The 14,723-nt window shown below is 35.5% G+C and overlaps 1 protein-coding gene across 1 annotated transcript in view; it reads right to left on the bottom strand.

Moving 5' to 3' along the window:
* MPP7 (membrane palmitoylated protein 7) overlaps window positions 1-14,723 on the bottom strand; it is a 206,297-nt gene that overhangs the window by 48,182 nt on the left and 143,392 nt on the right. Inside the window, exon 11 of the mRNA XM_039254767.1 lies at window positions 3,036-3,206. Coding sequence (XP_039110698.1) covers window positions 3,036-3,206 — 171 coding nt within the window. The remainder of the gene's footprint in view (window positions 1-3,035; window positions 3,207-14,723) is intronic.

The raw sequence follows: 14,723 nt of genomic DNA on the forward strand, positions 1-14,723 counted from the left end.
CCCTTCTCAGTTTATACAATGTGATGTTGCCATTGTTGCCACCAAGTTGCAGAGGCTTACATGGCAAGGAATTGAGAGTGTATTATGAACTCTGCCAACAACCACAGGGTTTCAGAAGCAGATCCTTTATCAGACTAGCATTCAAATGAGAAGACTACCTCAGGCCAAGGCTTGAGCACAGCCTTATGGTACTTATGAGAGATCTGAAGCAGAGGACCCAGCTAAGCCATGCCTAAACTCTCCAAATTTTGACCCACAAAAACTTTCAGATAATAAGCGTATGCTAATTTTAAAGTCACTAAATTTGTAGTAACCTGTTATGCAGCAATAGATACTTGATGTAAGAGTGAAGACACAAATTACCAAAAATAAGAATGAAAGTGGAGACATTACTTCAGACCTTACAGAGAGTTAAAGGATATTAAGGGAATATTATGAACAACTTTATGCTTATATATATAACTGGCAATTTAGGTGAAATGGACAAATTGCTTCAAAGACACAAACTATCAAAACTCACTCAGGAAGATACCTTGAACAGTCGTGTGTGTGTGTGTGTGTGTGTGTGTAAATGTACAAAGATGTACTCTTCATGTACTCTCTTCCCCTCCTTCCTTCCTCCTCCTCTTCCCCACTTTTTAAAAGAAACTAAATTTATAGTTAAAAACTTCCCCAAAAGGCTCCAGGCTAAGGCATGGTTTTGTTGTATAATTCTATCAAACATTTTAAAGGAAAATAACAGTAATTTTATATAAGTTCTTTCAGAAAAGAGGAGAAAACACTCCCCAACACATTTTATAAGTGTGATATTACCTTAATACAAAAAGCAGATGAAAACAAATTTAAGAAAACTACTAAAGACCAGCAAATTGAACCTAGTACTGTGCAAAAGGCTAATACATCACACAAAGGTCATTCAACACACAAAAACTCATCAATGCAGTTCACCATTTCAACAGATGAAAAAAGAAAAATCATAAAATCACCTCAATAGATGCAGAAAAAAATCCATTTGACAAAATTCAATATCAATTCATGATAAATACTCCCAGCAAACTAACAATAAAAGGGAATTTTCTTAACTTGGTAAAGGGCATCTATAAAAAAACCTACAGCTAATGTCATACTTGATGGTGAAAGACTGAGTACTTTCTCCCTAAGACTGACAACAAAGTAAAGATGGTCTCACTACTCCCATTCATATTATACTGGGGAGCCTACAGTAAGGACAGAATAAAATAAGAATAAAGACTAAAATGCCTACAAAAAAAGAAATAAAATGGTCTCTGGTCACAGATAACAAGATTATCTACATAAAAAACAATGCATCCATAAAAAAAGTTACTAGAAATTTCCTTTAAGAACTGTAGAGAGGATTGCGTCGTTTGTATATAGTACCATTTAACAGAAGTGCATGGCTACTTCTAACATGCATGAGGCCAGCATTCCCCTAACCTCTTTTCCTTTAGAAGATTCTAGGGAGTGAGTATTTCTTTTCCATAACCATCAACCATCTTTAGTTGCTTGTGACTATGATTTACTTTTATTCTTCCCTGCATTACTATTCAGACCCATAGTTTATCTTCATCTATCTTCCCCATCCTCACCCCCGAGGTTAGCACCTATAGGAAAGAAAAAGAGAGCAAAGTTTATTCTGCTTTCCTCTTTCAATTCGATCCCTTGGGGAAACCAAAAGTAGCACAGATGTAACAGTAACTCCTTGGCTACAGAGAGTTGTCAGACTTAAAGAGAAACAGGAAACCATGCTATCTTTGCCTTTTTATCACAAGGTGTCTCTCTTGTCGGCTAAGAAACAGACCTTGGCTGAAGAGAAGATGCAATGGGGATGGAAGAGATGCTGCTAAGATGGATGCTGGGAGGGACACAGGGGCAGAGGAGGAGAAGGAAGTCCAAGTAATCCCCATGAGGCACAAAAGGATTTAGAACTGGGGAACACTTATATTCTCCTTAGCCCAACTCTATAGGGACTGGAAGCTGGGGTACTACAGGCTCTACAGTAAACATAAAAACAGATGGAGAATGTTCCTCCAGGTGGGCTTTAGGGGGTGCTTTCATATCTATAGATTAGAAGAAGGGAACACTATTAATAAGGGAAACTCTGAAGTATGTAAGTATGTATTTCTGAATAATGCAAATGATGTGACTATCTCTTCCAGTGCCATCAGGTGTGAGAAACTGCATCATTTCCCACTCGTCACCACCATCAAGAGTATGTGCTGTGACCTTTCAGAGGACTCCATGTCAATACAAGGGGTGATTCTCTAGCTTTTCCATTTATTTTCATCCCCATCATGGTCTCCTCAGTTTATGAAGGAATAATTAAGAAGAGATAGAAGGCTCCTTTATTCTTATCACACACCCCCCCCCCCCACCTCCAAATCATTGGTGTTGATCCTTGGAGCTTAATTACCTGTCACCAAATTTTTAAAGAATTGGCAACAAGGATGAGGTGGGTGGAGTAACACGGAGGTCAGGATTGTGCGCACGGCTATGAAGGGTGGACAAGACAGTTGCTAAAACGTGACTATGAGTCAAACCAGCCGATGTTTACAGAAATCATCACATCTATTAATTACTTTAAGCAGTTTCATTAACTGACTCTCCAGCTTTCAATATTCTAGCGCTCTGCTGAAACAGTTTATTTCATAAGAGTGTCACCATGGCTGCTGCCTCACAATGATTTAAAAGACACTTGTGTTACATTAACAAATATTAGTCTCTATTATTTAGTTACCCTGATTTACCTTAATATGTTGCGATGTGTTTGCTGTCCCCCTTACAAAGGTCCCACTAAAATGCCAGTACTGTTCTTCATTGACATCTTAAGTCTCATGGATGTCGTGAGTACAAAAGACTGAAAAATGTCATTTTCGAGGCCGAACAAAATGTGTTCAGAATGAGATTTTTTTTTTTTTTTTTTTTTTGGACCTGAAATCTTCAGCAGAATGCCCTCTGAGGTTAAATTCTTACTACCGCACTTATTTCATCAGAATTATTACAAAAGACACACTTACCAACCAAGACAACAAGTCTGTATTTTTCATTGGTTTGCCGCCGATAGGGTGTCACTTCTTCATATGTGGGCACGTCAGCTGTATCGTACTGGTCACTCTTCTTGCATTCATACATGGACTTATTTGTTTTCTTATCTTTTCTACTAAGACGGAAACTTCTCCTAAAACCGGCTGCAAAAATATATATATATAATACATATATTTTAGTAATAACTAAAGAAAGGAACCACAAAAAAACCCAAATATTTAAAAACCCTCAAATCTGGACTGGATTTTATAAACCATAAGACTGTTACAAGTACGTTTTGTAACAGAAAAAAGAAAACATAGATACTACACAATTTCATTAAAGCAATTTATAGAATTATCTAACATTTATCTTTGTAGTTTTACAAATTTTATTTGGTTCCAAACCATAAAGTGTTCTTTTCAGAAATCACTGAGTAAAATACGTAGTAAAGCAAAATAAGTTGGAAATCATAATTTATCATGGATTAACTGAGGAACATAGTTGATAAGAAAAAAGCTAAAACAACTAGCTAAAAGCTAAGACAAGCATTAACAAGAGATATATGGAAATAATATCCCTTATTTCTAGGGATAATAAAATTTATCCCTAGAAAAACTAGGGATAGTTTTCTATCCCTAGAAAACTAAACTAGGGATAGCTCAGTGTCAAACACGCCTATACATGGATCAGGCGGACAGAACCAGAGCAAGTTCTTTAACTTTTATGAGACTCCTGTGGAGGGGGAGTCAATGACCAAGTCCAGGTCCCTATGGAAAGTCTATGGTTTTATAATTTGAAGCCTACTGAAATTTGGAAATAAGATTCACAGTCTTGACTGTGCACTCCCATCAATAGATCATATGATCTTTTACTAAAATAATTTTACAAGTACTTCAATAAATGTGATGTCTGCTTAAAGAGTCCTCTCCAGCTCACTGCTACCATTTTTAACACTAAGAGCTCCGAAAGCTCAGGCAAAAGTTCTTCTCGGTCAACTCCCATTTCATTCTGCTTGCCCTTCATGTTGTTGCATCACTTAGGTTTTAATTCCTTTCTAGAATAGTGACGTTTATTGTACACAGTATGAATTTGGCAAGAAGTGCGATCAGTTCTCAACTTAACCAACCCTCAAAATCCAGACTTTAAGGAAGAGAAAACTGTTTTGTTTATTGAAATGTGATATCAGCCCCATAGTATGAAGCAAAATGCAAGTACATTTTTGTACAGAAATACATTCTCATGTAAAAGAGTATCTTTTTTCTCTTGGAAAAAATATTGATCAAATTTGATTAGTAAAAAAATTTTTTAAATAAAGGTATTTTATAATAAAATGCAAGAATGTTAAAACTGATTTGTATGGATTTTAGGAATCATAATGAAAAAGAACATTACCACTGAATTTAAGAAATTAATAGGATTCAAAATAAAGGCCAGTATTAAAAACAATTATCAATAACCACTGAGTTATACCACTCACCTTATGGATTCACAGTTTAACAAAAACCCAGCCAAGATATTAAGAATCAGGTGATAAAACTTCATCTGATGGTATATCTCTGTGGCCTACCACAAGTCATTCTGATTTCGAGATACTTGGATTATTTGAGGGAAAAGACTTACAAAGGATTTGAGACAAGAGTTAATCATTCCAAAGCTCTCATATCCAAGGCAGAAGGCAAAGAGAAAAAAGCAAATAGGACAAGGGATAACACATTGGTATTTCTCAAAGAAGGATGAGATTCCAGGGAAGCACATGGGAAAATGGCCAACTGGGCCTCGAGATGAAGAAAAAGTGTCAATGCTAAAAGCACACAGACAGGCAGAATTTAAAATTCTATATAAAGGATCACAGGAAAGTTCTTTATTACTGTGTCTCATTTTTCAGGATACTGGGGAAAGACTTGTGAGAACCAGGCAAAGGGTTTCTTCCCTTACATCTGAGTCCTCGCGATGCCACAGCAGAAGTCGGGGGAGGGGTCCTTACAACCCCTCCCAGGGCTTCAGTGCAATGCTTCTCAGACCACTGTGTCTTACCAATTTGCAGAAATTAGTTATCCATCCCGACCCCACCCCAACGCGGTCACCTGTGACTGCTGGCCCGCTCTGGAATCCAGGAGAAGATGGCTCCTGGTTCAGCACAAAAATTACACATCAGCTATTCTACCTCTTTGATGCTGATATTTCAGAGTGTTGTAATTTTAGGTTCCCACGGATCTCATCTCATGGAAGGCAATTAGAGGATAAGCAGGTAGAATGGGAAACTTCTTCATGGCTATTCCTTGCATGCAGGGAGGGTTTTCCTCAAGTCACTAACAAACCTATGGCCCAGGAATGACTCTAACTAGGACATAAATGGTTCATCCAAAGCAAATGAAGTCCAAGAGTGAAAACCTGAAAAAATTTTGGAGCCATGAATTCTAGCTGAGTCTTGCATTTCAGTGAAGGTGTTTACCCAGTTTTTACAATTAACTGAAACTTTTACTTTCATTATAAACAATAAAGAGATAGTGGGGACAAGAGAGAAGGTAATCGGATTTCTGGTTGAGGTTCTCTGGACATCAGAGATGGGGGCCATGGTCCATAGGGTGGTTTGGGCATATTAGTTATACGATGCTTGATAAAATTTTTCTAAATTCAATTACTTTAAAACGGCAATAGCAAAACCTTACTTCATTCCTGTTTCATTTTCTTAATATAAATTTCAACAAAGAAAGCAGGACACATTTGGCATCGTCACAAGAGAAAATTCTAAGAGGCAGACGTAACGATCAAATACCACATACAAAGACACAGTGCTGCAAGGAACTAGGGAGACTGTCTGGCCCGGGACGTCCTTGCTCCCTGGCCACACAGATGTCACAGGCGTCACTGCCACTTGCCGGTGGCACCATGACACGGTCCTGACCTCCCATCAGTTTTCCAGGTGGCAACTAAAGAGTGACTGGAATTCCCACAGGTTGTGAAGCGTAAGTATCTTGACCCAAAATGCTCACAAAATAAAAATGGCAGTCAGGTCACCACACTAATTCTATTAGAGCAGCAGCAGCGGTACTGAATGAGTGTTAGAAACTGAGAACCACAGGTGGCAACGTCTGGGTCAGCATATAGGTTCTAATACGTACAGCTGTGTGATTTGCCAACTTTTTAGAAAACTTACCTGAAGGCTCATTCCTCAACTTTAAAATGAGGATAACAGTATCCACCTTACAGGGTTGTTCAGGATTAAACAAGCAAGTCATATAAAGCACTTGGCCCAGGGGCGCCTGAGTGGCTCAGTTGGTTGGGCATCCAACTTCGGCTCAGGTCGTGATCTGGTTCATGAGTTTGAGCCCCACATCAGGGTCTCTGCTGTCAGTGTGGAGCCCACTTTCAATCCTCTGACCCCTGTCCCTCAGCCCCTCCCCTACCTGCTTGCTCTTTCTCAAAACTAAACGAACATTTAAAAAATAAGTAAGTAAAGTATTTGGCCCAGTACCAAGCCTAGTATATGTAAATGGTAGGTATATGGTAAATACCTACATATACTGGCTATGGATTAGTACTTGATTATATCTCCAACTAACTGAAAGTACCTAGAAGGCAGAAACATATACCTCCCTGTGGTCCCACAGCACATGGACTACTAGCAAGAAAGGAAAAACTAAGGGGCTTATTAATATGTTTTTAATTGTCTGTTATAAGAGAATATTTAAATATAGTTATTAAAAGTAAAGCCAGAATTAAATATGTTAAATATTAGAAGTACCCTATTAGAGTAGTAGAGCATTCTGAAGAAACACAGCAGAAAAATTTTAGTATGCACTATCCTTTCACTTTCTCCCACCCCCAGATAATCTTTCTAGGGATATATGTAATTTCTGGTATAATATTTAAATTTAAAGAGCATCCTTCTCTTCTGTCTTATTATGATCATGTACTCTCCTGAGCCACATATACCTATTCATGTTCCATATTTACATCACACAGTATATATACACATATATATTGTATATATCCACACATATAAATACACAGAATGTTACAAAAATTCCCAACCTAGAGCAACCAATAAATAGCTGGAACAGAGGATATGACAAAGGGTACAAAATTCAGAGTACCTGCTTGTGATGGTTTCTCAGACCAAAAGAACAAAACAGACTATTTTCCTAGAATCTATCTTCCGCGAGTAGTCAGGGGTCATAGGTCATTCAGCGTGCCGTTCAAGGCAGTGTGGAGACTGAAATTTTCAAACCTGGGCAACACAGTGGGTGATGTGTCAGCACACCTGGGCTAAGTCTAAGCTTACAGGAGAGTGAACTGTCAGGAAGAGACAATTTCTTACCTTCAGATTTGTGTGGTTCTCTTATTCAAAGGAAGGTTTAAAAAATGTAGACTTACACTGAAAGTAAGCAAAGCGTTCTTCCAGGTAAATGTGAATAAATAACCTAGAACCTATTTAGTTCCAGTTCACTTTCAAAGCACAAATCTTAGCAAGAGCTGGCTTTAAAGAAGGAAGAGAAAAGGAACAGTAACAAGGAATCTGGAGTAAGGGAACAGTTTTACACAAAATATATTTTTCCTTATATTTCACATTTTTGTAATTTATAATTGGCTCAACATTTTTATGGACAGGCTTTTTCCAGGGAGCTGACCCACAGCTGTTAGAGATTTGTGTGTTTTAAAGGAACGACACGTTTACTTTACAATAGGAAAGTGACTTTATGAGAAGACTGCGGCTGCAGGTCAGCCTGGGAATCACAAGGAGACACTTCTTATCTAATATTTTCCAGTAGAAATAATTGATGGCGACTTGTTAGCCGGTCATATAATTGCAAAGCTTTGTTTAAAGTATTTTTTTTACTAGAAAAGGAAACACTTAAATTGCTTGTTTTTTCCTCCTTACTTCAAGAAGATCTCAATAAACATCCCTGAACATTCCCTTTATTCCATCTCGCAAATTATTCCATTAGGATAAATTGCCAGAAGCTAGATCTTGTCCAAATGCTTCTCAGATCAGTGAATGACAATGTACGTTTCCACCAGCAACAAATACAATGATCCATACTACCAGTCTCTCATGAAGAGACTTCTAATTCGCTTTGAAATCTTCAGGGATTTGACGGGTGAAAAATAGTGTAATCATTTCATCTTGGCTGATACTGGAGTTGACCTTTCTTTCATGTGTATCACCCATCTGCACATCTTATTTCTTCTGTAAATTGTTAATACATTTTGATTACATTTTTATTGGGGTCTTTATAAATACATACATGTACATGTATCTTTTAAGGTCACAGCCCTTGGCCCTAATTTGATGCAAACACTTTTTAAGATTTTCAACTTTCCATTTTGAAGAAATTTTAAATGTTGATATATTTGAGTCTGTGCGTTTCTTTTTGTGACTTCTCCCACTGTTTTTATGACTTTCCTATTCCTTGGGTCTGATAAATATTCACCTATATTTTAAGTTTAAAAAATGGGTTGCATGGCTTTACATTTAATTTTTTTTTTTTTATCCCATCTGGAATTACTCAGCTGTAATCATGAGATCAAGCTTGTGAGGTGAGGCTGTAACTTTATATTTTTCTAAGTAATTAACCAATGGTCCCCAAAATACTTACTGAACAATCCTTTCACTACTTTATGTTGATACATACTCTGTATTGAAGTACCAGATGGCTTATTATGTCATGATCAAAAAAGAAAAAAGTGATTCTTGGTCTAAGTTTAGAGAATTCTCTTATTGATAATATCAATACCAAAACAACAGAAGTCATGACGGTGGTAGTTGATAGGTATTGAGAACTTACTACAAGGGGCCTTTATGTGGATTAATCCATTTAATTCTCAAAGCAACCCAATGAGGTAGGCACAGTACTCCATGGATTTAAGTGGCTCTTCTATTAATGTATTAAGTCTCAGAAAGACAAACACCATATGATTTCACTCATATGTGGAATTTAAAGAAACAAAACAGATGACCATGGGCAGGGGGGGGTGGGGGGGGAGGGAAGAGAGAGCAAACCATAAAACAGTCTCTTAACTATAGAGAACAAATGGAGGGGTGCTGAAGGAGAGGTGGTGGGGGATGGGTAAATGGGTGATGAGTATTAAGGAGGGCACCTGTGGTGATGAGCACCAGGTGTTGTTTGTAAGTAACAGATAAATCACTAAATCCTACAGGTAAAACTAATATTACCCTGTATGTTAACCAACTGGAATTTAAGTAAAAAATTTGAAAGAAGATTACCAAGACTTTGGTTTAAATATTAAATGATGAGAGAAGCAAGTTTGAAAAGTTACTCCAAATACATAGATGTGCAGTAGAAAAAATGATGAGCCTCCTGTTACTTTATAAAATAAGTACACAGGAAAAGATAAAGGAACAGCTTTTTTTTTTTTATGATTTAAAAATCATAAGCTCTTTTCGGTTAGAGACATTTTTTCCAAATATAATTAAATACATTTTGGATACGTCTCTGTGCTCAAGATGATGTATAAAATATGAAAATATATACAACAGTGTCACAGCTCCCAGTCTACCAAGGGACACAGGAATATTCCCAAATACTTGGAATTTCAGGGGTTTTGCAACACAGTCTCCCAACTAGAAACTAAGATTTTGAGCAAGTTCTCCCATTCAGCACTGACATTTCTTTTAATTAAAAAAAAAAAAAAAAAAAAAAAAAAATTAAGCCCAAGCAGTGTGACTTGGTCATTGACAAAGCCACCACTACATTTTATTTATATAACACCATTTATCCAAAGACTATAAAATTTAACGCTTGCATATGTAAATTAAGAATCATTTGTTATTAAAATAAGCTTCATGTTATAGGTAAGTATTGTACCTATCAATCCTATAATTTCAAATGTTAGTGGTATTTCTAACAGTAAAAAAAGTAAAAAAAAAACTTGAAGTATCCAACATATACTTAAGTATGGGAATGGTTAATTAAATTATGCAACATTTTTTTCAAAGAAATGAGGTTGAAGTCATTAAAATTATCATCTAAAACATCAGCGCACCATAAAATACATATGATATAATAATAAATGGAAAAAAACTGAGCAGAACACAACAGTCATACTATGAGAGTTTTACCTTTTTACTAATATAAAAGTTGGTATTGATAAAAAAAAAGTGTTAGAAAATGCATAAAAACAGACAATGGTTGTGTTAGGGTGAAAGGGCTGTGGGCAATTTTTATTGTTCTGTTTTTCAAATTTCCCATCATGTTACACAATTTTAAAGTTTGAGGGGAAAAAAGCCCACAAACACAGAGTTCATAATATATGAACAACCAAACAAATGAAATCCACTACTGACAGATGTGTGTCCTACCAATATAAAACACAGAACACATCTCGCCTGTGTCTCAGAAGCAGAGTCTAGGCTTCTATATTTTGAAATGACTGTGATATTAGACTGCATTTTTATATTCACACTAGTTAGAAACAGCCAATAAATTATTTAAAATGCAACAGAAGTAAAAATAATGGAAAATGACTTTTTAAAAATAATAAAGCATGAGAACTAAAGATCAAAGGTCAAGGAAGACAGAACCAAATGTCAAGGCAGATAGAAAAAGGCCGGGGCGCCTGGGTGCCTTAGTCGGTTAAGCGTCCGACTTTCGCTTAGGTCATGATCTCGCGGTTCGGGGGTTCGAGCCCCGCATCAGGCTCTGTGCTGACTGCCAGCTCAGAGCCTGGAGCCTGTTTCAGAGTCTGCGTTTCCCTCTCTCTCTCTGACCCTCCCCTGCTCACGCTGTTTCTCTCTCTCTCTCTCCTAGAAATAAATAAAAATAAAAAAAAAATTAAAAAAAAAGACAGATAGAAAAAGGAGTCTGGTTTTTGAAAACTTATGACCAAACTAATACAACTGATGTGAAATCTTTTTGAAAAATCATAAATTGTTATCACATTCTTTGCTCCCATAAATAAGCAACTTTGGTGTAATTTACAATGTAAATATTTGATTTTAATAATCTTTTTCATAAAATTTTAAGGCACGTACGATGGCATTCATGAACATCTATTAACACAAAAGGCCCTCTGATAGAGTCAAGGTGACTCACCACCAATTCTAGCAGCCCCAGAAATCACACATGTGAATAAGTCAAGTGAGATCTGCCTTTCTGTTAATTCAAAGAAAATAAATACTATTATGTTACCACCTATAATTTTCAAGTGGGACAGTCCTAATCTTTGGTTATATTTTTTTATGTACCCAATTTGGTCTCATAACATCAAATATTAATATATTCTCAATGTTTTTAATAATAAATGAGCTTTTGCTTTGTTTCAATTTTATAGATGTTTGTAGAATGGGAAAAGAAGAATCTCAGTGCAATTGTTTGAATTATAAAATAGAAATACTGATCATAGGAACCTCAAAAGTTAAGAGATTTATGGAAGGTCCCACTCTAAAGTTGCTAATTTTTAAAGGAATACAATTACCTGATATCAACACAAGCAAGAAAACTGCTTACTTTCTTACAAGGAGATAAAAATAAACATTTTAATTCTTTTTCTCTCCTTGAATACATGAAAATGTGGGTTCTTTTTTTTTTTTTTTTTTAACTTGGGAGAACTACAAAACATTGTATGAAAATCATTTTTGCATCTTAAAACACTGGATTAATTTGACAAAACTAATATTTAATAGCTCAATAGGTACCTTAGTTACAAGGAAGAAAATATTTTAGTACAAATGAACTTTTTAAGAAGATTAAAAAACCTTATATAGACATTAATAAAAACTGTGCAGCTGGAAATTATTACACAATGTTAGGCTCCTGCCAACAAAACATTGAAAATTTCCATTAAAATAAACATTTTTAATATAATGCCATTGTTGCTATAATGATAGAAATCATAACTGACATGTAAAAACTATGTAGACATGATCCTGAGATGAAACTATTACTGAAATAATACTTCCATAGTACACCAATCATAAAATTGTCCCAAAGACACTGAGGATAATTAAGAACAAACAAATAAACAGATAAAAAACCTTGAGAGGAGGTTTAAAGTGAAAAGAAATGCCAATACAAAACTATAAAAGTTAACTAAGATCTGAAGAAGCTGGTTAATCAGTTTCTTATACTCATAAAACAATGTCAGGAGAAAAAAAAATTATTAAAGACACATGAACATGACCGTGGATTGTATTAACCAACTTTTCATATGCTAATTTTGTATAGAAAGTGGAACAAGGCCTTTGAACAAATACAAAATTCACCTCTGGAATGTTACATGTTTAAAGTTGCTCTCAATAAAACTTAAAGAAATGTTCAAATGCCGTAAATACCCTTGAATCATTCAGCTCACCTCAAGCTAAAAATAAAAAATAGAAACTCAAAGTACCTAGTGAAATCATGGAAGCTAATATATCAGTTTGCAATTTCCAAAAAAAAAAAAAAAATTACTTCGGTCTTAAAAAGTTTTCCTGATATCACTGACAATTTCTTTTTAAAGCATAGCACAGTATTGCCACACACAAAAAAAGAGAAACCATACGAGAATTTAATTTTCTGCCAGCCAGCTAATAAAGAAATGAGCTTTTACTTATTTTACGTACTTTCAAAATTATGAGAAAATACAGTATGCACACATAAAATTAAATATAAAAATACATTCCTAAAAAGAGGGGAGAATTGATTTTAAACTTTAATATATTTTTTTTTAAGTTGAGTCTATGCAACCTAAAATTCTCCAAGTAGGAATGGTTTCTTTCTGTCAGAGAAAATATTTCCAAGTAGTATTCCAGACATGTTGAGATTATGCAGAGTTCTTGTTCAAGAAAGAACCTGTACCATTTTTAAAAGAATGCTTCTAAATGTTCTCTTTGTATGAATTTTACTTTTTGGAAGAATATTAAGGCAATATATTTAGACATAACTGTACTTACCTACAAAACATTCTTTAATAAAATGTCTTAATAATGGAGCAAATGGGAATTCTTCCTAGGTTTATAAAATAGGCAGTGTAACTGGTTGAGAATCAATGGTGCTTACAACATAGAAATAAAAAAGAGGATTAGGAAAAAGAAAACACTCAGAAGTAGAGATAGGTAAATAATAACATTTAAAAGAACAGCAAATGTAGTTTTGTTTATACTGAACTTTATGGTAAATGTTTCAGCTAAACAGAAAGAATAGTCGTAACTTACAGAAGTCCCAAACCGATCTTGTTTTAAAAGAATGCCTGAAGTAGTCCAGCAAGGGCAGAAGTGGAGAAACCGATGGTTTTTCAGAAAATCATTTGCAAGAAATTATATTTGAAGACAATGCGTGATATGGAGTGCTTTGTTAATGGATTATAACATGGTTTCTATAATGAATTAACTAGAGTAAAAATATTCTGTAATTCTTAACAATGTAAAAAAAATATTCTCCATATATTCTGTACTACATTAGGGAAAAGGAGAGAATCTTCAAAGCTATTGTACTATTGAGAAACAATGGCTGTAGAGAAGCCCACAGACTCACGTGCGCATGCACACACACACTAACTTCCACACTATCCACCAAAGCTAAATAAAATTTTCAAGAACTTACAGGAGGAAATTACTCCTAATTACTCATATATTTATAGAAATATAAATGGCCTGACAATCTTTATATACAAGCAGGCTTGACTTAAAGGGATTCAACTTTAAAAGGTCCAGGTTTTACACTTCATATTTAAACATACTATCAGCTTATCTTCATGTTACTGACATAAAATTTTATGCAACTGACACAACTTACGCTGCCTGTCAGTGAGCTTTTTCCTTCCTTCCAATAATAACAGCTAAACCTCTTTTATTGATAAACAGACCTCTAAGAAATGCAGCATGTTACACATCAGTAAGGATCATACCATACAGTGTACATTTGTATCACTGACTGCTGATTATGTATGGTTTTACAATATAATTCTTAGGCAAACAGACATGCAATTACTGGAGTATTATAATGTTACTTCTTTCAAAAGAGTCAAATTAGATCATTTTGACACGGAATGTCAAAAAATGCAATGGTCACGAGGTTAAGGGCTATGTCCTGCTTGATTTTATGCACTTCAAAGAAAGTGAAAATCAGATGTATTCACTGAGCTACTGGCCTGATTTAGATCAAAAGCTGTCATGAATCTACAAGCAGGTCCTGGGCAGCCCCATTTTTGGTCTGACGGTATTGTGTCTACAGAGTAGATCACTTCTGTTTTTCTTCTCCTTCTGTGGCCTCAGGAGATACAGAGTGTGAAGGTAGGTGAGGTTCTAAAATAAGCCAGAGTCTCAGAACTTCTTCTTAATTATCCTTGGAAAAGTCTTCATGAGAACCCTAAATTTCTGGCAACTCTCTTGACTGTTTTCCAGAGCTTTCCTAGAACTGGATAAAGGCGCCATGAACCAAGGATAGATATAGACCCATCCTGTGTCCGTGGATATTCTTTAACACCAGTGGCACTCAATGTATACGTGAAAGTTGTGGTATCTGTTGGGATCTGATGTACACTAGGATACTATGGTCATTTGTATATGATGGGAGCAAAATGTTACAAACCCATTTTGTTGACTTGTACTGATTGAAGTACTTCTTTTAGCAAGAAAAGCATTGATGGGAAAGACATAACAAATCTCCAAAGGGTAAATTTTTTCCTCAGTGCGGTAAGTACCATAGACATAGAGTAGGAGAGTGTTACAGTTAATT

The sequence above is a fragment of the Hyaena hyaena genome, unplaced genomic scaffold (genome assembly GCF_003009895.1).
Source record: "Hyaena hyaena isolate Hyena2069 unplaced genomic scaffold, ASM300989v1 scaffold_498, whole genome shotgun sequence".
Classification (NCBI taxonomy): Eukaryota; Metazoa; Chordata; class Mammalia; order Carnivora; family Hyaenidae; genus Hyaena; species Hyaena hyaena.